The 23,928-nt window shown below is 28.9% G+C and overlaps 1 protein-coding gene across 1 annotated transcript in view; it reads right to left on the reverse strand.

The window, feature by feature from the left end:
* LOC117174585 (zinc finger protein rotund-like) overlaps positions 1–23,928 on the reverse strand; it is a 174,905-nt gene that overhangs the window by 95,786 nt on the left and 55,191 nt on the right. The window contains exons 3-4 of the mRNA XM_033363818.1: positions 9,144–9,212; positions 9,010–9,061 (exon numbers count right to left, since the gene is read on the reverse strand). Coding sequence (XP_033219709.1) covers positions 9,010–9,061; positions 9,144–9,212 — 121 coding nt within the window. The remainder of the gene's footprint in view (positions 1–9,009; positions 9,062–9,143; positions 9,213–23,928) is intronic.

Here is a 23,928-nt window from a genome sequence, read left to right on the forward strand (position 1 = left end):
TGGGGGCTGGAAGGCACCCCTGTGACTGCTCACAGAAATAATGTAAGGTCACACCCCTGCCTCTTTTCCCACGAGTCGTGGGGGCGGGAAGGCACCCGTGTGACAGGTCACAGAAATAATGTAAAGTCACACCCCTGCCCCTTTTTCCACGCGTCATGGGGAGCGGGAAGGCACCCCTGTGACTGGAACCAGAAAAAACTTAGGAAACGGGTTCAATTACGCGTATAAGATGGGTTGCTGACACTGGGGGACGGTTAACACTCGAAAACGAAAAGAGTATGATTTTTATGGTTTTTTTTTCATATAAATCGAGATATCACTAATTTTCTGGAAAACTATCACTCGTACATAAAAATGTATCTCACAAAAAAGGTGTATTTCTGTAAGATCTACAACTTTTATTGGAAGAATTTTGCGAGATTTTGCATATTGGCTGTGATAAACACAAAAAACCACATTTTTTATGGTTTTTCCGCGATTTCACCATGAAAATCGCCCAGTCGCCAATTTTCACTATCATTTTCGTAATCAGCGCATCAAAATACATAAGTATACGCAGTATGAAGGAAATCGTCACGTTCACCTATTCGGAACTTTATCCATGATTATTTTAGACAAATCATTTTTGAAGGACAAGAAAACATCTGCCTTAGTCCGGATTTGAACCGGGAACGCCACTATACATGAGTGGAGCGTTAACCAATTACGCCACCCTGGCCGCAGCAGATCTTATCTTGTTCTTGATAGTTTAATCTAATTAATGTTTTTATGGTATTCGGACACATAAGTTTTAAAGAAAGAATAAATGTAATATAAATAAATTCGAAACATCAATTTTAAAGAATAAAAAATAAATAAAATCAGAATCGCAATGCACACATGCGTTTAAGAGAGTCGAGGACATTTCATCTGCTCGTTTCAAAGGGCACCGCTCAGTTCTATGATGATGGCCGCGCATTAAAGTCATGCACCTGTTGTGCTCGACTAACGCCGCACAGGCTTCGCATAAGAGAGAGAGAGAAAGAATTCACACAGCCTCACGCACTCATACGCAATGCGAAGAAGCTGAATCCCCTTCGAGAGTCACTCTCATCCTGCGGCAGTATTTCATGTTTTTGCGTCTCCAGCAAACTTTACTGCCAATTAAAACGGTCTGCGATTCCCCCCCCCCCCCCTCCAACCGACTGACGATGCGGGGTCTACATGACTCCCCCAGTCAGTAACAGTTGGGCCCAATTTTCAAAGTTCAGTTTTCATTTTTTATCCAAATAGAAACGATTTTCTAATTTTCCATTTTCACCAATTTCCCGTTCATGATATCCATTTCTCTTCAACTTTCAGGTTTCATTGTCCAGTTTACTTTTATTTTTAATTGTCAGTATTCATTCTTCAATTTTAAGTTTCAATTACATATTTAATTTCTATTTTTATTTCAATTTTTAGTCTTCCACTTCCAATTTTCTTCAATTTTCAGTTTTTAATTTCCATTGTTCTTCGATGCTTAGTTGTCATTTTCACCAGTTAATATTCTGTTTCAATTATTGATTTGATTTTCTATATTTATTCTCCATTTTCTTCAATTTTCAGTTCTCAATTCTCATTCTTGGATTTTCAATGCTCAGTTTTCAATTACCAATTATCTTCCATTTTCATCAATTTTCGGTCTTTAATCCAAATTTTTCTTTAATGTTTAATTTCCAGTTCTTGATATCAATTTCTCTTCAATTTGCATGTTTTAATTTCTAGTTTATTTCCATTTTTAGTTACCAAAATCCATTATTGAATTTTACGTTTCAATTACATATTTAATTTTCATTTTTATTTCAATTTTCAGTTTTCTATTTCCAATTTTCGCCAATTTTAATTGCCTTCCATTTTCAGTTTTTAATTTCCATATTTCTTCAATTTTCAGTTGTCAGTTTCTACTATTTCATTTTTGGTTCAATTATTTATTTGGTTTTTAATATCTAATCTCCCTTTTCATTCAATTTTCATTCTTGGATTTTCAATGCTCAGTTTTCAATTACCAATTATCTTCCATTTCCATCAATTTTCAGTCCGTAATATGAATTTTTTTAAATGTTCAATTCCCAGTTCTTAATTTTGTTCTAAAATTCTTCAATTTTTATTTTCTTCTTTCTCAATTTCAAGCATTCAATTTTCAAGATTTAATTTATATATTTTTTTTAACTTTAAATTTTCATTCTTTGATTCCCAGTGTTCAGTCTTCCATTTTCTTCATTTTTATCAATTTTAAGTTCTCAATCTGCACTTTTCTATATATTTCAATTTTCAGTTTTATCCATTATCAAAGATCAACATTTTTTAAAATGGAAGTTTTTAATTTTAAATATAGTGTTCTTGATCTCAATTTATCTTAAATTTTCGGCTTTAATTTACACTTCTCTTCAATTTTTAGTTGCCCCTTTTAATTTTTAAAATTTTAGTTTCAATTATTTATTTAATTATCAAAATTTATTCTACATTTTTCTTTAATTTTCATTTGGCAATTTGGATTTTTTGATTTTCAACGTTCAGCTTTCCATTTCCCATTTTCTTCCATTTTAATTTTCCATTTTTATTAATTTTCCGTCACTAATCTGAATTTTTCTACAATTTACAGTTGTCAATAACAACTCTTCAATTTTCAGTTTTAATTATACATTTCATTTTTATATTTCAATATTTAATTGCCCTTTTTCTTCAATTTTCAGTTGTCAAATTTCATTCTTCGATTTTTAAGGTTCAGTTTTCCATTCCTACTTTTCTTCAAATATCATTTTCTATTTTCTTCCACTTTTAATTTTAAATTTTCCATTTTTTTCAATTTTCAGTTTCGATTGTTCATATTTCTAATTTTCTTTCATTAAAAATTTTTCCAAATCTTAAATATTCACTTTTCAATTCTGAATTTTTACATTTTCGACATCCAAATTATGATTCACATTTTTAAAATTTTCATTTTGAATACAAACTTTTCATTTCTACAGTAAAGACGAATGATCAATTTTCCATTCTCATTATTAATAGTCCGTTAATTATTTCACATTTTAGTAATTAAATTGTCAATTTTAATTTGTAGGTTCCCATTTTTATTTCACACTTTTCACTACTAATTTTCAGAGACTCACTGTCAATTAAAAATTTTTTATTTTCAATTTACATATTCTATTTTCAAATGTTGAATTTCCTTTAATTTTCAGTTGTTAATTTCGATTTTTTACATTTATATTATATGATTTGTTTTATTATATTACATACACTTGCAATTTCCATTTTCGAAATTTCCTTTTCATAATTTACTTATTATTTAAAAAGTTTTATTTTTTAGTTATCATAATAACTTTCAATTGTTCATTTTCCCATTTCTATTCTTCACTAATTTTTATTTCTTTATTTTGTATATTTTTGTTTTTTCATTAAATAAAATTTAACATTATTTGAATGCAGTTCGATTCTGAAGTTTACTAAAACGGTTTTTAATTTTTAATTTACTACTCATTTTTCACTTTCGCATTAAAAATGATACCACCAAGAATTATAAATTTATTCTCGATAAATAATAGAATAATTTTGTTTTATAAAAAATATATTTATTAAGTCATGTACTAATTAGTTTAATTTAACTAAAAAATAAACTTGCTCATAATTTCCATTTAGCACGATATTTATTATTCTATTATTACAGGATTCATTGTTGTAATTAAAAATGCGACTATTCGGTTCAAAACTGATTTCATTTCTTTAAGATTAATCATTTTAGTTAGAAATAAATTTCTTTATTTGAAAAAAAAACTATTTCTATGAATAAAAAATGGAAATTTGCAACTAAATTGTTGAACTTTCAAGCCAGAAAGATGATTTTTCCGCAAAACAGTAGAATTTTTAACACAAAAGTTAATATAGTCCAATTTTTAACTAAAAAAGATAAATTTTTAACCAAAAATGCAGGCCTCACGAATGGGAAAAAAATTTTTAAATAAAAAAAATCCTTTAATTCTCGTGAAATTGAAAAGAATTTGGATGATTGTAAGGAAAACGAGAAGCATTTGATGAAATTCATCACAATTCAAGGTGAATTCAATTTTTTCAAATCAATTGTACATAATGTAAAAATATGACAAAAACTTAATTGAATTTAGAAAATTTGAAATCAGCTTAGAAGACTTCGAGAAAATTCAAAAGAATTGATTTGATGAAACACCTAAAAATTCTAGCTGAGGTTAAAAGAATTCAGGATCAATAGAATAAACACTTTTAAAAATTCACAAAAATCCACTGGATTAAGTAGAATTGAATAAATTTAGAAGAGCTTAAATGAATGATAAAAGATTTCAAGTTTTTCAAACCCTAAAAGTTTCTAACCAAAAAAGTCATTAAAGGCTACAAAACAATACAAATGAATTCGAAATAATTTTAAAAATCGAAAAAATGCCACTGATTTCAGTAAAATTTGAGTGACCATATTAGAATTTTTTCTAAATTTCATTATGGGCTGCGCGGTCTAAAAACGAAATACTTTAATTGTAAGTAAAAAAAATTTATCTTCAACCAAACATGAAACGAATTTTCATCAAAATAGTTAAATTTCCAAGTAAAGAAATACTTTCGGCTAAAATATAAATTTTTCACAAAGTAGTTGAATTTTTCATGAAAAATATGACATTTGAACAATATAGTTGATAAATTCTGAACCAAAAATAGAATGGCATTCTTTTCATTTAAAAAATTCTTTTTTAGCTAAAAATATAGTTACCCTCTTACCAAACTCAGTTTTTAGCCCCTTTCTATAAACTGGTAAAGTAGTTTATGGAAAACACCGTCAGACCTTTTTTTCTTTTAGATACTACATCACTGCTCGAAAAGACCCAATAAGTGATCAAAAATGATCTACAATTACTAACATTTGCGTGCCGTTAAATTCAACTCACCTCTTTAATTTTCAAGATTTAGGCCTTGCGTCTCCACTTCCCAAATAAGACCCAAAATTTGGGACTCATGTATCACGCCCCGAGCTAGATAATTCATAACGAGATTCTACAAAGTCTCTCAAATATTACGCAATCTCCCCATTAATGCATGGATCGCATGATGTCCAAAATCCAGGGACCTACAGGCCCCAGGCTTTCTAGTCTCTCATTAAAATCATTTCTCTCCCATAATAGCATACTTAAGATTTTCGGGTCCTATGAAATTTACAAAATCATTAAATCCCACATTTATTTAACTAGAACATTGTGCACTAATTACCCTTTCTTTAGAAAAAACCGCGTTTTATTTTCCAACATTTTGTTATGGATTTTACAGAAAATCGTATATTAATTTTATGTATATTAATTAAAAGATTTTTTTCATTAACAAAATCTGACTCACCGCGTGTACTTCATTGCTCCATACTTTTAATCCCCCCCCCCCCCATTGAAAAATATAAAAAATACCTTTTCAAGGTATTTCCAGATAATCAAAGTAGAATAAAATATCAGTTATTGAATTTCATTCGAATTTTCTATGAGGCTCCATTTACCGCGTTTTCTGCACATATTTGTCACATAAATGTATTAATTTATTTTCTTTTTATATCAAAATTTTTTAATTTTTCGCTTTCAAGAGTAAGAAATTTGTGAAATTTAAGTAAGAAAAGAGTGAAATTTGTGAAATATGATGTAATATGGAACTTAATGTAATATTTATTATGATTTAATATATAATATGAGGTAATATTTAACTTGATGTAATATGTAATATCTATTACGATATAATATGTAATATGATTCAATATGTAACAGGATATAATATGCAATATGATGAAATATGTAACATGATGCAATATGATGCTATATATAGCATGATTCAATATGGATGTAATATGTAATATGCAATATAATGCAATATGTGACATGATGTAATATGTAAAATTTAATATGTAAAATGATATAATAAGTAATATGAAATATGATGTAATATGCAATATGATGTTGTATGGCAAATTTCACTGCAAAACTTTAAAATTCAGAGATTATGCTTTCAATGTAACTATTTGATTACATTTTCAAGATTTTCGCTATTCGTCAAAAGCAACAGAAAAATCTTTTTTAATTTAAAATTCAACTATTTAGTTGAAATTGAAGCTAATTGGGTCAAATTCACTTTTTTGGAAATGATTAATTACTTTAGTGGAGAAATCTTTCATCTTGTTTAAAATTTAACTAACTTGTTAAAAATTGTTTATTCTTTTCTCTACTGAAAATGTAACTATTCCACGTTTGGTTGAACATTTACCTTCTTCAGTTGAAAATTCCACTATATGCTTGAAAATTCATGTATTTTGTTAAAAATTGATCTTGTTTGGTACAGAATTAATCTTTTTGGTTCAAACGTCACTCCTTGGACTTGAAAATGAGCTTTTTTTTGATTGAAAATTAATATTTAAAATGAAAATTTAACTATATTATATTTAGTTGAACATCAATCTTCAACAAATTAATTCACCTTTCTAGTTTAAAATTCTATTAAAATATTTTAAATGCTTTAAAACTTGTTTATCTAACCAAAAATTAAACTAATCTATTTTTTCTTGAAAATTTATCTGTTTTGTTGACAATTTTTATTTTATTCATGTTTTTTTAATTATTCTTTTTGGCAGAGAACTAACCTTGTTGGTTTTAATTTCATTTATTTGGTTAAAAATATAGATTTTTTATTAAAACCTAATTTTTTTTAACTTAAAATTTAACTATTCCATTTTTCGCCGAAACTTTTTTTTGTAGAAATATAATCTTTTTGGTTGATAATTCATCTGTTTGGTTGGAACTTAAACTATTTCGATTAAAATTTATTTAGTAATTAACTTATTTCTCTAACATAAAATTAAACTATCCTATTCTTTGTTGAAAATTTATCTTTTTTGTTAAAAATTGAAAAAATTTCGTTGAAAATTCATTCATTTTTCTCAGTTGAAAATTAATTATTTGAACTGAAAACGTAATAATAAAATTATACATTATTAAATCTTTAATTTTTGTCAGTTCTATTATATATTACAAAATTAAATAATCTGACTACAATAAAAGAACTAGAACCCAAAATAATTTTTTAGAAAAACAATTATTACCAATAGTAATTCAAAAGAAAAAATCCAGCAACGAAAATAGAGAGATTCGAGTTGCAGAAGGGACATAACTAGTAAAGTGATTTAAATCTAAAAAAATTTTAATAAGACTTCTCGCACTGAGGATAATTCGTCACTCTGAGGCATTTTAGGCCGCCTTACGATCGTAATTATCGGGTATGGGTGACTAATGATTTAACTACCTCCGGCGAAATATAACTTTTGGAAAGGCACTTCCTGCCGAATCCCTTCCACTAACGTAAAACTCGCATCAATTTATCTCTTAGGAAATAAAATTTAATTATTTTTGAATAAGTAAAACTATTCTGTCTTATTTAAATTATGAAAACTTCTTTTTTTGTGTCTCAGTACATTCTCCTAATATAAAAAAGTTAAAACATTTAAACAAATAGAAAGAATAATTGCCGGCACCGGGATTTGAACCCCGCTCTCGGGGAGTCAGTCGAGATTTTTTTTTATTATTATTAGAAATGATGAAAAATGAACTAAAGAGGCCAGAAATTAGCCAAATTTTGAGAAATAGAATGTTTTAATCCTCCTTTAACCCTTTCAAACATTTTTTCATGAAAATTATTATTAAAAAAAATTATTTCGCTGTAAAAAATGAAATAAGTCTAGAGTTAAGTATCTTGTAAGGGAAAGCGTTTCTTGTTCAAATAGTAGCGCGTGTCGCAGCATTGGCAGTGAAAATACTCTTATGGAAACGTGCTTCACCTTTTACGAACGTGAAGCTGCCGATTACTCAATCCCTATGCGACAAAAAAAAAGAAAAATACCACTGCCTAGGTCATTGCTTGACTTGATATCAATTCTGTCCAGGATCCTCGACGTGATCAAGGGTTCGTCGAACCATCCTGATATTTCATTGATTTTCACTCCTCTCTTCTATTTTTAAGAAAGATGTAAGCAAAGATTCACAATAATATTAAATTTAAATGTAAATTGATTTAACGAAAAAGGTACAAAAGTGACTCAGTGGGTACAATTAGTAAATAAAAATATATATAAACTCAGTTGCGTTAGGTATCTTTTTGGAGCATAGGGGTCCGTTCAGGGTTCGATTCCCCACCTTGTACATGTTTTTCTCCTTTTTTTTTTGGCCCAACAATGGGATATTTTGAGACTCGGATTTAATAAATTAGACTCAGGATAGTATTGATATGTAGATTTTATATATTAGGTTGAGACAAAATTATTAAGTCGGTGAAAAAGATGCAGGATTTTTTTGACGTCCACGCGACCAGAAAAGGACGAAGGGGGACGAAGGAACCGGAGGTGGAAAAAAACGCGGGAGTGGGCCAGTCGAATGATAAATTTGCGTTCACACGTCTTTTTTGCTCAACTTGTTTTCTCTCTTGCTCTCCTAATCGGTGATCTTACGTCACAGATGCAAAGTCGCAACCGGTTTTAGTCACTGACAAGTGGCTCGGGCCTTTGAGCGTGTTTACTTTACGAGTACAAATCTGCATATATTTGTATCTCGATGTATGAGTGGATTTAGCTTTTAGGCAATCGAGCGTATCCGGATCGAAAAATCGAGATATTTTATTATTTAAATTGAAGATATTATTTATTTATCATTTAATATTATACACTAGATGCTAGTTTATTATTACATTTTATACAATATTTAAACGCATACAAAAGACTTAAAAAAAACTACCAACGTAGGGAATCAAACCCGGTACTACCCTAGCATATCCGGGCTTGCCGATTCCTCAAACAATTGAAGTATTTTCAACATTTTTTATTACTATTATTAGAAATGATAGAAAATTACCCAGAAGGGATGCAAATGAGCCAGGTTTTCAGAATTAAACAATTTCAAGTTATTTTAATGACTTTTTTTACTACTTTTTTGCATAAATTTATGAACTCACCTTTCTGCAGTTGGTTGTGATCGGCGTTCATCTTGGCCTGCAACAGAAAGTGCTGCGCTTCACCAAGTAGAATATTTGTGTGTCAATTTGGGTGGAATAATTAATTAAATTGTTATTTTTTATAGCAGACTCACCTCGTAACCTTGTTTCGCACTTCGACCACCACCCCAGTAGTCACTTTCCTTGTCATGAGGGTTGCATTGCTGAAAAACAAATAAAAAATGTCCATTAGATACTTTTAAAATAATTTATTCATGATTAGGTTAGAAGAGTGGCCATGAATCATCGACTTTCTATACAAAGGTAGCGCTTGAGGTTCGAATCCCAGTTCAGCAATTTTTTAAAATAATTTTTTTCAATTTCAAGAAAATAATTTATAATACTTTGGCATTGATACCATTATCAGAGACTAATTTTTTATTGTGTGGGATTTTTTTGTCATTGTTTTTTGTAGCATCAATTTTCGTTAGGGATAGTTTAGGACGCAGCCGTCTAAGGAGAATAATTTTCTCTTCTTAGTTTCCTTCGTATATATTCTTGTTCAGAATTACATGTCACGTCTGCCACCCTCAACCACCCTTGAATTTTCTTCACCTCGAGGCTACGTCGTAACTCGGTCGTTCCTTCTTTCGACCCTTGAAAGGTTGATTGTTCGGTCATACATCTTCCACGATGTTTCAAGATCGACTGATCGCAGTCTTTAAATTCAATGTGGCTTTTAGGTTGATAGAGTAAATTGAATGGGTGGGCAATTTTCAATTTCTAAATCATCATTTTTTTAGAATAACGTAACACGGGGCAATGCGGGATATATGGGGCTAAGCGGCACAGATGGGGTAAAGCGGGATGTCCGGTTTCCATTCAAAGAAAACAATAGAAAATCATGGAATGTAATGATTTCGTGTGCCCCAGTTTACCCCACAGGGTTTCCACCCCTTTTTTAACCAGAAAATTCAATATACTTCGCGAAATTCAAGATTTCGTGAGTTCAGCTTTCCCTGCTTTTTGTCCCGCTTAGCCTCACTTTACGGTTCTTGGTAAGTTGTCTATTATTAAAAACTCCCCTCACCGTTTAAAAATAAAATGTATTGTTGAAAAAACCAGTTTTAAGGCTTTTTATACATTATTTATATTTCTGACTTGGGATATAAAAACATTGGTAAATTAAATTGTTCGTGAAAAAAAGGATGAAGATATGTAAAATGGATATTTTTGACTTGGACGGGAAATTTTGAAAACTTAATATTTTTTTTCTTGTGAAAGGGACAGGGGTTAAAATTTTAATATTTTTTATGTGGGTGGGTTTAAAAACAATAGTTTGTTTTCTGACTTGGATGATGCATTACAAAAATGACCACATTCTATAGCTGGAAATAAAATTGGTTTCTCAAAATTCCCTCTTCGAAATCAGAAAAAATATTAATTTTTGAAACTCTTGGTTGCATGTCAACAGAACTTCCATTTTTTTAATTTTAACTTTTCAATAAAAAAATTTTTTTTAAACTCTCGTCTTTTCAAGGAAAATCCATTAAATGTTTGAAAAATCCTTTTTCCAAAGAAGAAAATTGAGCTTTTCCAAAAATCCCGCCTCTAAAAAAAATATTTAATTTTCTAAGTTAATCCCTCAAAGTCAGAAAAAAGTACTGTTTTTAAACAACCACCCTTCTAAAAAAAAACACGTTTAAAAACTCCCTCTCCTGAATTAAAAGAAAAAATTTCAACTTTGTAAATTTAAAATAAATTAAATTGAATTTAAATAAATTTTTATAAACACTCTTTCAAGAAAAAAATGCAAAAAATAATGTTTTTTTAAACTTCTTCCTTCCAAGTAAAAAAAGTTCTTTTTTTTTAACTCCCCCTTACAAGTAAAGAAAAACGTCTTTTACAAAACTCCCACTTCCAAAATAAAAAAATAGTACATTATTTTGAATTATCAGTTCAAAGTCACAAAAATACTGTTTTCCAAACTTCCCCAATCCAAGACAGAAAAAAGGGCTGTTTTTCAAAACGCCCACTTCCAAATTTAAAAAAAAAAAAACATTTTCTTGAATTATCAGTTCATAGTCAGAAAAAAGTACCGCCTCCAATTTAAAAAACAAATTAAATTTGTTGAATTTTTCCTCAAAATTAAAAAAATACTGTTTTCTAAAACTCGTCTCTAAAAAAAAAACAGAAAGAGCACTATTTTTTCAAAAATGCCACTTTTTAATTTTAAAAAATTCTAATATTTTTAAACTCTCCACTTCCAAGTCAAAAAGGATTGCTTTTTTTAAACCTCCCCCTTTAAATTAAAAGAAATAACTTTGAACTTTTAAAATCCCTCTTCCAAATTAAGGGAACAACACATTTTTCAATTTATCACTTCAAAGCTAGAAAAAAGACTTTTTTTTTTAACTTACCTCTTCATGGCAGGGAAAGTACTGTCTTTTCAAAAGTCTCCCCTTCCAAGGAAAAACATTACATTTAAAAAAATATCCCTTCAAAGTCAGAAAAAAATACTGTTTACTCCCTTCCAAGTCAGAAAATGTACAGTTTTTTAAATCTTCCATCTTCCACTTAAGGAAAATTCTAATATTTGAAAACTGTCCCCTTCCAAGTCGAAAAACTTTAATTTTACAAAGCCTAACAAAATTAAAATTAAAAAAACTCTCCCTATGTCAATGTTATTCAGTCGTTGGCCACTTATAAACTGATACTACCCTCGTTTCAATATCCATTAATTCCTCAACCTGAAAAATAATCAACCCCCAGCGGATTTTGTCCAAGAAGAAATGCGACTCCGAAAGCTAATTATTTAATTAAATAATTTCGTCTAGTATAAATTGACGTTTTGTGACAAGCTCGACTAGAAATTGTGCACTTAACCGCCTGGCACATCAAAACAGCCTTTATCGAAGGGATGCAGGGCAGCAGAGAGCATTATACTGGAAGGTACACTCAGTGATTAAAGTGTATTCGCAAAATAATCGACGAGTTTCACACACCAGACAGTGTTACGTCAAGGGCGTTTGAGCGCAAGACAGACTCGTCGAGGGTGGATTGGGGGGGGGGGGGGGGGGGGGGGGGGGGGTATTGTGCGAAGCGGGTAAAGAGACCGCTTGTGTCGGGGGTGGTCTAGACACAACACGGTCGGGTGGTTTCAGGGGGTGGCAGGCCTGTGACCTTGGTTATCACTCCGGTTCCTATGGAGATAAATAAGCCACGATAAAACGTTCTTTCTCCGCAAATCACAATAATTAAAATGTGGCTAATTTAAAATATTTTATTTTTTATTTTATTTAGTGCAAAATACGTCTTTGTGTGTCCTAGTATGTTACTTTGAAGTGAAAAGGCGAAAGAAATAAGAGATAAAAGATAAATTGGCGGGGATTCGAACCCCGGCGGGACTCAGAGCACCCGAGCTTATTTACCTACACCTGAGGGTCTGCGCACAAATTACGTTAAGACTTTTGGTGGGGAGGGGGTTAATACAACGATTTTTCTATGCAGCCTTGCATGTGATGGATATTCTAATAAACCAATGATCAATTAATTTTATTTTAAAGTGTTATTGTTCAGTCTACAAATAATTAAAATTCCTTTGTTTTTATCGAAGGCATCACAGTCTTTTCAAATTTTTTCGTTTTTCCACTTAAATTTGAACTGAATTAACAGAAACCAATACAAAAATTTAACTTTTTTTGGCTGAAAAAGTTCATTCTTTCTGGTTGAAAAGTCTACTATTAAATTTTTAATTAAGAATTCATCTTTTTTCGTTAAATTTCATTGTTTGGTTAAAAATTCAACAGTTTTGTTAAAAATGTTTTTTTTTGTACGAAAATTCTTAAATTTGATTGAAATTTTTTCAAGATTTCTGGGAAATTTTTTAATGGATTAATTTTTATTTAAACAAAATAATTTCAAGTTTTGAAGATTTCGAAACGTGTGGTAAAAGAATATGGAAGATTCTGAGACAATTTTATTAATTTTTCAGGAATTAAATTTTTGTAGGCATACTAGATTTTATGGGATTTCAAGAGAATGAAAAAATCTTAAGATTAATGGGAAAAATTTTAATTATTGGGTTGTAATTAATTCGAAGAGAAAATTGATCAAGATTAAAAAATTTTTAAAATTATTTCCTAAAATTTTCAAAAAGATTGTAAAGGATTTTAAAGCAAAATTTTGCCATATTACATAATTTTAGAAAAAATTTGCTTTAAGAGAAAATTGAAAAAGGTCACCAGATTCGAAAAAATTGTAAGCTTTAAAAGATTTTTAAAATTTAGAAATTAGGATTTTTGTAGATGAAAAAAAATTTCGAAGTTTTAAAAGAATTTCAAAAGGTTTCAAGAAAATACTCAACTTTTCTTGAGATTCCAGAGAAAATTTACAAGATTATAAACACTTTTTTACATTTTGAATGATTTTCCAAATTTTAATATAAATGGAGTCTGTTAAAAATATTCTTAATAATTTAATACATTTTAAATAGATTAGAAGTATTTAAAAACTTGGAAACATTTCCGGAAATTTATGAAATATTTCTTGATTTCTTCCAATCTTCTAAAAGTCCTAAACATTTTTTTAAAAGACTCGAATTTTTCCTGATATTTTGTAAAACCCTATAAAATAAAACAAATTTCTTAAAAATCTTCTAGATTATTTTGTGACAGATATGAGATGTTCAAAACTTTTTTTTTAATTTTCACAAGAATCTTATAAAAATTATATGTATATAACATGAAAAATAAACTGACAACACTAATTATTATTATTATTTTCCAAAAACATTTCAGTGTTGAAACGTTGTTACAGGCTTATACTGCCCAACATGTCGAAAGGCATTTTTGGTAAGAGTTTGATTTTTTATTTTTATAATGCAATCAAGTGATCTGATGAGAGCAGTCTGCCCAGACATATTGGACAAAGCCTGGTTTTTACCCCATCATTGACGGACTGGGTTGCAGTCATGTACACGATGGGGGGGACCTACAGCTTAAAGTGGGTTCCGAACCACCAGAACCTCGGCAAAGGTACATTGAAAAAATTTCTAGAGGTACCGGCTCAGGGATCGAACCCCGGACCTCTGAGGTGAAGTCCGAGTGTCTAACCAACTGATAATAATCATTAATATTATTTTTGATATTATAAAAAGTTTAGAATTGGTCAATTTCCATTAGTACTTACATTAAGTACTTCAATATTCTGTATGACTAAAAAAATATTGAAAAATCATTCAGTGTTACATCAAAATATTGTTCTATTTATTTCTAAAAAATAATTTATCTTAAGAAACGTTTTTTTATTTATAAAACGCCTATTATTTGTTTAAAAATAATAATAAAAATGTTACGCAACGATGGTAAGGGAAAGGGTTCTGAAGGAAATGTTATGGTCTGTCACGTGGGTTCACATGTAATTCCAAGTTCCATATAATAAGAGTTTTGGGGGTTGCCTCACACTGACCTTGTTAATAAATCGGTACCCTCCAAACGTAAGCAGTCATGATCGCCTGAACCGTTTCCAATTAGAATATATAATATTGCGCAATATACTGGACTGAGTACTCGCGCATTGCGGCCCTTCCGAGATGAGACACAACCGGGTCTCACACTGCCCCTTGAGAAACTGTGAGGACCCGTTATTCTATGAATTACAAAACCGGACGTAGACCTAAATAAAATCTAAGCTTGATATGTCTAATTTAATTAACGAAATGGGCATGATAGTATGAACTAAAATCTAGAACAGCGGAAACTCATTTCCAATATTGTTGAATAGTTATAATTGATCAGGATCGTTTTAGAATTACAGTGGACTGTACAATTTTGTTGCTCCGGACTCTTCTCATTATTATTTAATACCGGAAGCAAAGTTCCATGAGGTGTGAAAATTGCTCATAATAAAATAACATTACATTTTGCAGGAATTAAAATTGGGTTTAAAGAGTTAAATTATTCATTTGATAAGGTCGGCGACGATGTCGTACATTAGTCACATTAGTGGGATATAATAAGTATATTCGATAATAGAATTCTAAGCTGAATTTTGAAAACACCGCAGATATTGAATAATTGGAAATGAATATTTGATGATTGAATATAATTTTTAAATTAAATATTTTAAAAAAACGTGACAGTTAATTAAGGAAAATTTAAGTATTTTAAATAAATTATAAGGGCCGTCCATAAGCTGCGTTATCAAATTTAGGCTATTTTGGAACCCACGGCTCACCTGGTTGACAGCCATACTTGCCCCCCCCCCTCTCATGAAAAGGTTTCAACAAAATACGTTATTTTTAAGGTTACAGAGAATAAATTTCTAAGCAAAAATGGAATAAAGAAATTTTCTGATAAATGAATAACTTTTAAAGAAGAAGGAAAGAATTTTCTACTATGAATTTTTAATAAAATAGTTCAACTTTCAACCAAATAGTTGGATTTTTTACTAAAAAAACAATTATAATAAGAGTAATTAAATTGTTAACCAAGTACTAGCTACATTGAAACCAAAAGTATGAATTTTTAACAAAAAGGTTATTTTTCAACCGAAATGTTTAATTTTTTACCGTATTGTTAAATCCTCAACCAAACAAGATTAATTTAAACCCAAACAGTTGCATTTTTCAATAAAAAATATCAATTTTCAACGAAAAACGGAATCCGTACATTATTAGTAAAAAAATTAATTTCTAAACAAAAAAAAATGAATGTTCAACAAAATAGTAACATTTTCAACAAAAGAAAAAAATTTTTAACGAAAATGATGAATCTTAAAAAAAACTGAATTTCGAACAAAAGAGTTTAACCGAAAAGATGATTTTTTTAACAAAGAAGATTAATTTCTTAACAATTGATTAGCTCAATTTTCACCTTTTTTAACTAAATAGATTAATTTTCAACTAAAACAGATCAATCTTCAATATAAAATATCAACTTTCATCCAAAAATGTAAAGTTACATTATTAGTAAAAAAGAAATTCTTAACCCAAAACAACAACGAATTTTCAACAAAAAAGATTAATTTTCAATATAAAATATCAATTTTTAATCGAAAATGGAATAGTTGCATTGTTAGTTAAAAACTTATTTCTCAACAAACAAAAAAAAACAAATTTGAATTTGTGAATTTTCAACAAAATAGTTCAACTTTTAACCAAGTAGTCGAATTTAAACCAAATAATCAAATTTTTAACAAAAAGATTAATTTTTTAGTAAGAAAATTATTGTTTAACAACAACAAAAATTTTCAAGAAAATACATAAATTTTCAACAAAATTGTTGAATTTTTTAAGGCAAAGCGGCAAATTATCAAGAAATTGACTGAATTTACAACTCGAAAATATTATTTTTTACGAAAAAAAGGTAATTTACTACCAAAAAGTTAAATTTTCATAAAAATAGTTTAATTTTCTACCAAACTGTTGAATCTTCAACTAAATTAGAATAATTTAGAACAAACAATTGCAGTTATAAAAAGGATGAATTTGCAAAAAATATCAATTTGTACTAAAAGTAGAATATTTACATTGTTAGTTAAAAATGGATTCGCTCTCTCTCTCTCTCTCTCTTTCAGAAAAAATGACTTTTCACAAAAATAGTTACATTTGCAATAAAAGAGATAAATTTTCAACTAAAATATCAATTCTTAAAAAAATGATTTTCGACAAAAGATTTCAACCCGAAAAATGATTTTTTTGACACAGAAGATTAATTTTCTAAACATGGACTAGTTACATTTTCAACACAGCAATACAATTTTCAAACAAATACTAAATTTTGTAAACAAACGACATGAATTCCAAACAAAAATATAATATTAGACTTTTCAACCCCACCCTCCTGTTACCAACCCTAGTTTTTAATCTTACCCCCCCCCCCTCTAATTGATAACTTAGTTTATGGGCGGCTCCTAAGGGTACGCATTTAGTACATAATTATCTAATTAATTAATCAATTAATAATCATCTAAGAATAGTCTTGAAAATGTATTGATGGTTAGACTGATTTATTGTTATTTTGAATCCGATTGTAATCAGCGTGTAAATTTACTTTAATTCGAGAACACTTTTTATTCAACAAGGGTTGGGGCAAAATAAAGTTCTTGGATTATGACCCTTAGAATTACACGGAAACTTTAGAACCTTTTCAGAACCTTCTCTTATTTATGGAACAATTATCCTGAATGTCTATCCCACTTCAGACAGTTTTGTTAGATACAATGTATAAGGTTTCAATTTTAGATTCGTATTCATATTGATCTCAGTTGAGTTTTCATTATGAAAATTATTAATTTATTATGATAAAAGCTAAAAATGGAATGCAATTTCAATAAACTTTTTTAATTGAATTCTAATAGCCAGAAGTACATCACTGACTCTCACGTGAATTTTGACTTATTCGAATTTAGAGGGTATACCAATAGAAAGGCTTTAACATGGTTTCTACAAAATTCCCTCATTTTTCCCTGATTAATTTTTTATGAATAATGTTAATCCAAAAAATCTGCAGTAATTTGGTTATTCTGAATTATATTTTTTTAAAGCTCCTCCGACTTTAACGAACAAATTCTCATAACGTATCTCGTTCCTTACACGATATATGATTACTTTAATATTTGTTCCTTAATTCAAATTAAATTTTATAATCAGCTACGCTGAAAAATGTACCATTTCAAGAAATTCATATTATTACAATTCATAATATGCATTGGTATTGAAACAAGCGTACTTTCCTTGTCTTGTTTTTATAATTGAAAAAACTAAAAAAGTATGAATCTTATGAAAAAATGGTTACAAGACATTTAATTGCTACTTGTGTCGTTTCTTTATAAATTTAATTTGTTTATTACGATTGAAACAAAAACTATGAATTACTAAAAAAAAATCATTGCTAACAAATTTTTAGCTCTTTTTTTGATGAGCAACTTTTTTCTATTAATTTTGTTCACAGCTTGTGTCGTTTGCCCAAAAATTCAATTAGTTTTATTTATTTTATATTTTTTACAATTAAAATAAGAACTATGTGTTTCATCAAAAAAGGTTTAATATCAAATTTATAGATATTTTTTGCATGTAAAACATTTGCCTATTAATATTTTTTGTACCTTGTGTCGTTTTTCCAAAAATTTAATTTTTTATTGTTAGTGTTATTTTTCACGATTGATACCAAGATTACGCATCGCATCAAAAAACGATTCATAAACAAATTTATAGTTTTTTTGTTTTTGAAACAAATTCTGTCTATTTATTTTCTGCGTAGTTTGTGTCGTTTGTCCAAAAATATAATTTGTTTATTTTTAATGATTTTTTTACGAATAAAATAAAAACTGCGCATCCTATCAAAAATTGATTCCTATTGAAAGTTGAAAATTCATATTTTTGGGTTCAAAGTTCAAGTGTTTTGTAGAAAATTAGTATTTTTTAAATTTAAATTTAATTCTCCTCAATAATAATGACACTGCAGCATTTTTTGTTAAAATGTATCTTCTTCAGCTTAAAAATTGAACTATTCGGTTCAAAATGTATGCATTTGATTAAAAATCGAACTATTTGGTAAAAAATACATGTATTAATTTGATTGACAATTCGTATTTTATGGTAGTAAATAAATTTTCTTGGTTAAAAATGCAATGTATGGTTAAAGATTAATCTGTTTTTTAATAAGAATTCAAATGGTTTGTTAAAAAATTCATCTTATTTGGTTATATTTAATTAGTTAAAAATAAACTTCTTTGCGCTTTAAATATAAGCTATTACATTTTTGGTTGGAAATGCAATTGCTTTGTTAAGAATTCGTTTCTTTGGCTTAAAAATTCATTTATTTTGTTGGAAATTTATATAATATAATTATTTGATTTTATTCCTTAAAAATAAATAATCGATTTTGAATTTAAAGAAAGGAATACTGTTTTAAAATCGAAAGTATGAATTTGAAATAACTTTTAATACCTTTATGCATTTTACTTTCTTTTTTTTTTTTGATCGGACGCAAAGTTTGTTTATAATTAATTACAAAAGTTGGGTGCTGTTCCAAAAAGTAATTACCTCCTATTAGTTTGAAACTAGATATATCCATGAATTTTAACTAGTTAATTACGAAAATAATAGCGAAAATACCCGCAAATTTGATTTTATGGTTTAAAAACACCAATAACGGTATTTTTTCATTTTTTTCGCTATACACCAGAACCCCGATTTAGTAACAGTTTCGGAAGTTGTCTGCAAATAACCCTGTTACTAAATCGGGAAAACGAAACTTAAGTAGTAAGGGTCGTCTGAGCCGTCGCTAATTGGAATGCATTATATTGCGCAATATACTCGACTGAATACTCGCGAACTGCGGGGTTCTGGTGTATTCCGATAAATATTGGTTTGAAAGGAAAAGGTCTTATTCTATTCAAAACTTTAGTGCTAAAACCTAAAATCTCTAATTACAACCCCAACAGATTGATTTGGTGGATATTTGAAGCTCCAGGGGGTAAGGAGAGTAGAGCTGAGAAAAGTAGATTGGGGGTCCTGGGAAGGGAAACGAGGTCATCCCGTATTGCGTATTATTTGAGTCTATCCTATCTGGTCCTGTTTAAATTTTAAACGAGGGGTCGTTGGTCCCGATATACAAACGAGGGTGAGTTCCGAATCGACCCTCAGAAGGGCAGACTACTGCCCTTTGCTACAGGTGGCTCCTGTAGTGAGCTCATCCTTGTGAGAAAAAAAATCTTGAGACGCTTGAAACGACAGGATACGCGCTCTCAGAGTGAGGGTGGACACTGCTAGCATTAAATCAATATCTGACAATATTTGAAAGAGTCTATTTTAAATAGCCTCTTAAAATACCTTAATTTACTTCCTCCGGATATTTTATACATGTTTTATTCATCTTTCTTATCGGGTTGTTCCATTTTCCGGGAGAATATTATTCACCCTTTTATTACCAATGTATTGTAACTTTATTATTATTTTACGTTTTATTGTTTATATATATATATATATATATATATATTATTTTCAATTACAAAATACAATAAGTAAATAATGAAAATGTAATTAGTGTAGAAAAATGGGGAAAAATTATTATTTTCCTTAAAAATGTGTCCAAACATTTTGATTCAATTATTTTCAATGGTGGTAATATCAAAGAGAATAATTTCTATGTACGACAACAAAAAATCAATAAATAATAATGAGATTTTCAATTTGAAAAATTTACTAAAAAGACAATCAAATATTTTTATCAAAGCAAATTTATTTTTAAATTACAAATTTTTATAAAGTATTTGAATTTAAAATAGTAATAATTCTAGAAAAATTGTTTTAAAAAAATAAGTTTAAAACTCGTGCATATTTTCAAACCAAATTTTGATTCCAGAAATATATTTTTTTAAATTATTTTAATTTTAAATTCAAACAATAAAGTAGAAAAGTTATATATATATATAAATAATAAAATCATTTGTTTATTGTAATTTTAATAAATAAATCATATTCAATAAAGAGAAGTTTTTTCAATTGTTTAAATTCGGGAATTTCTAATTTTCCATCGGGAAAAGAAAGTATTCGAATTTCTTTATGTTTTTAAGATAATCGAATTTTTCTTGCATTTTTTAAAATTATTTTATCCCCTTGAAACCTTTACAAATGATTAAAAAGCTTCTTTCTTCGAAATCATAAAAAATCTCAATTTTGTTTAACATTTTTTGAAATCTTTTCAAGTTTTAAATTATTTTTTCATCTTTTCAAAACTTCTAAATATTAATTACATAAAAAATTCTGCTTTAATTTAAATTAAAAAAATCTTTTTTAATTAAAAAAAAATTAATTTCTTGAAATAAAAACTCATTTAAAAATGTCCAAGGAACTTTAAGAAAAAACTTGTATTCTCTTGAAGCACTTCAAAATGATTAAAAAGCTCTTTTTTATTCAAAGTCTTTAAAAGTACAATTTTTTTTGAATAGTTTGAAATCATATCAAGTTTTTAATTATTTTCGAATCTTTTCATCTTAAAATTTTCCAAATTCTTTTTCGGCAAATTATGAAATCTTTAGAACTGAAAACTAATATTTTTAAATGAAACGTAAATCATCTTAAATTTTTTTTTTAAATATTAGTGTTGGTTCCGGCATATTTTTTTTACCGGTACCGACAATTTTTTTTAGCGTTATCGGTTTTGTTAAGATATTGTAAGTTTTTGTCCACAATTTAATTTTTTCTCATCTCTTCGAGAGTTTCTTAATATTAAAAGATCACTCACAAATAAAATATTATCTTTTATCACTAACTTTTAGAAAAATTCAGAGACAAATATTATAATGATATAAAATAATTTATTTTCAAATTTTTATTTGCTAAATTGATGAAGAAAATTCGTAATCATTATTAATAGATTGTGTACGAATTCCCAGGAAGAATTTTTTTGTTAATTACCAAAGTTAATTTCAATAAATTTTTCAAATTGCAATAAAATAAAACTTGGTATGCATTTTTCTTTGTAAATTAAAAAAAGCTTGGAATTAATTTGCGATTCTCAAGTGACCTGTAAGGTGTGTTGGCTACAGGTGGCTCCTGTGAAGGTATTATCCTTGTGAGAAAATTTTCAAGACGTGGAAGATGACAGGATACGAATTTAGAGTTTAGGCCGAGGGTGGTGGACAGTGGCAGTTCTGAATGGGAACTCTTCTTCAACCAGTGGACAGAAGGGCAACAGTGAAAAAAAATCAAGGGTGGGAGCAGAAGTCTTCCTGCAAGTACCGGAAATTGCCGCGTACTGAAGTATTTCCATTTCTATTTTTGAGTGGGAAATAAAAAAAGAGAGGGGAAGGAAAAGAGGGAATGGACCACTTGGGGTAAATTGTATATTTGGAACGAATTACCAAAAAAATCCGGAATCTGTACTTCCGGTTGTAATTTATAACTATCTTTTCTCCAATAATTAATCTACTTCATGTCTAATGAGATACTTCTAACGAAAATTACATTCTTTATTCCGTAGGTTTTAAAAATGTATTATTATCTAAAAATGCCTTCTGCCATGTCAGAAAAAAAATTAAGAAAATTTTATTCTATTAGAAACAGGAAAATTAAAAACGAAAGATATTTTTTTCTGATTGGAATAGGAGTATTGGGAAAAATAGGTAATTTTTTTCTGAGTATGACAAGGAAATTTTCAAAATTTCTATTTTTTTCTGATTTGAACAGGGTATTTGTAAGAAATGGAATTTTTTTATTGGTACGGTGGAATTTGGGAAAAAATGATCAGAAAAAATCTAAATTAAAAAAATTCCCTGTTTCAAGTGATAAAAAATTGTTTTTCACAAAATTCCTGAGCCAGGTCAGAAGAAATTTGTTTTTAAAATCCCCTATCTTGAGTCAGAAAAGATATTTTTCTAAAATCCCCCGTTTCACATCAGCAAAAGATTATATTTGATAAATTATACCTTTTACAAGTAAAAAATTCTTTGTTTCCCAAAATCAAAAATACTAATTCAAACTTTTCCCTTCAAAAATGAAAAAACATTAAATTTTTTAAATTCCCTTTCCAATTGGGAAAAAATACTACATTTTTAAAAATCTCCGTTCCAAATCAACAAAAAATTACATTTTTCAAATTCGATCTTCCAAGTAGATAAAAATCTAGTTTTTTCCAATTTTCCCTTTCAAGTAAAAAATATTAATTATTCGAAATTCTCCTTTCCAAATTAAACAATGATATATTTTTATGATTCCTTCTTCTAAGGCAGAAAAAATTCTAAATCTTCAAAACTCTCTTTTCCGAATCAACAAAAACTTATACGCTTTCAAAATTTCCTCTTCCATGTAAAAGAAACTAGTGTTTGAAAATTCCAACTCCATGTCAAAAATACTAATTATTCCAAATTCTCCCTTACCCACCGACAAAAAATGACGTTTTCTAAATTCCGTCTAAAAAACAAGTTTTTCAAAACTGCCCTTTCTAAGTAAAAAATAACTAATTATTAAGAATTTTTCTTTCCAAATTTAAAAACGTTACATTTTTATATTTCCCTGTTCCAACTCAGAAAAATACCCTCTCCAAGTGAAAAATACTAATTAATCAAAATTCTTCTTTTCAAATTAAAAAACATTAGGATTTGTGCTAAAAATCTTTTCTTCACAACAAATTCTCTATTCCCCAGCGATGTTTCGAGTTGATCAACAAGCGAAGTTTAATGAGATGTTTGGCTGCGAATCTGTGAACGGTCAGATAAACCGGATTATCGGGAGTTCTTCTGATCAGACATATTCGAGGACCTTCTACCCTAAATCCACTAGAACCAACATTGCGTCCAGGTGTAGCAAGATCGATATACCCTCCACTAGGATGGAGGGGAACGAGAAGAAAATAGAAAAAAATAAAGCCAGAAAGAAACGGAAACAGAGACAGAGAAAGAGGGAAAGATAAAAAGAGAACGTGATTGAGAAAAAACAGAAAAAGGAATCGAGGGAAATAGAGAAAGAAAAATGAGGAATATAGCAAAAGAAAAATTACGAAAATTGGAAAAGAAGAAAACAAGAAAATCTAACCTGGGAATAGAATCACAAGCTGTATTGATGACTGCTGAAATTCAATTTCAAATCTAAATTCATCAATTTTTTTATTTACCACACTACAGTCAAATAAATCTCATTCTTCCATTTTTTTAATACAAAGCGTCTCTTTTCTACCCCTCCATATAATTTCAACGCCCACCGCTTCTACAAACGCTTTTCCCCCAATCTTCTCAATTGCTCTCAATCGAGTCTCGCATCTTCAGATCTCTCTTAACTTTTTCCACGTTGATGTAGGACCGAGAAGGTTGTAAAATGCTGATTCAAAGAGAAAACTTCGTCTGAAAGTTTTTACGAATTGACCTATTCGCCCCCACCCCACCTCTACCCCCCTCCCAGACAAATCCAAGAGATACGACAGAAACGTCCATCAAGTC

This window comes from Belonocnema kinseyi, chromosome 1 (assembly GCF_010883055.1).
Source record: "Belonocnema kinseyi isolate 2016_QV_RU_SX_M_011 chromosome 1, B_treatae_v1, whole genome shotgun sequence".
In the NCBI taxonomy this organism is placed as follows: domain Eukaryota; kingdom Metazoa; phylum Arthropoda; class Insecta; order Hymenoptera; family Cynipidae; genus Belonocnema; species Belonocnema kinseyi.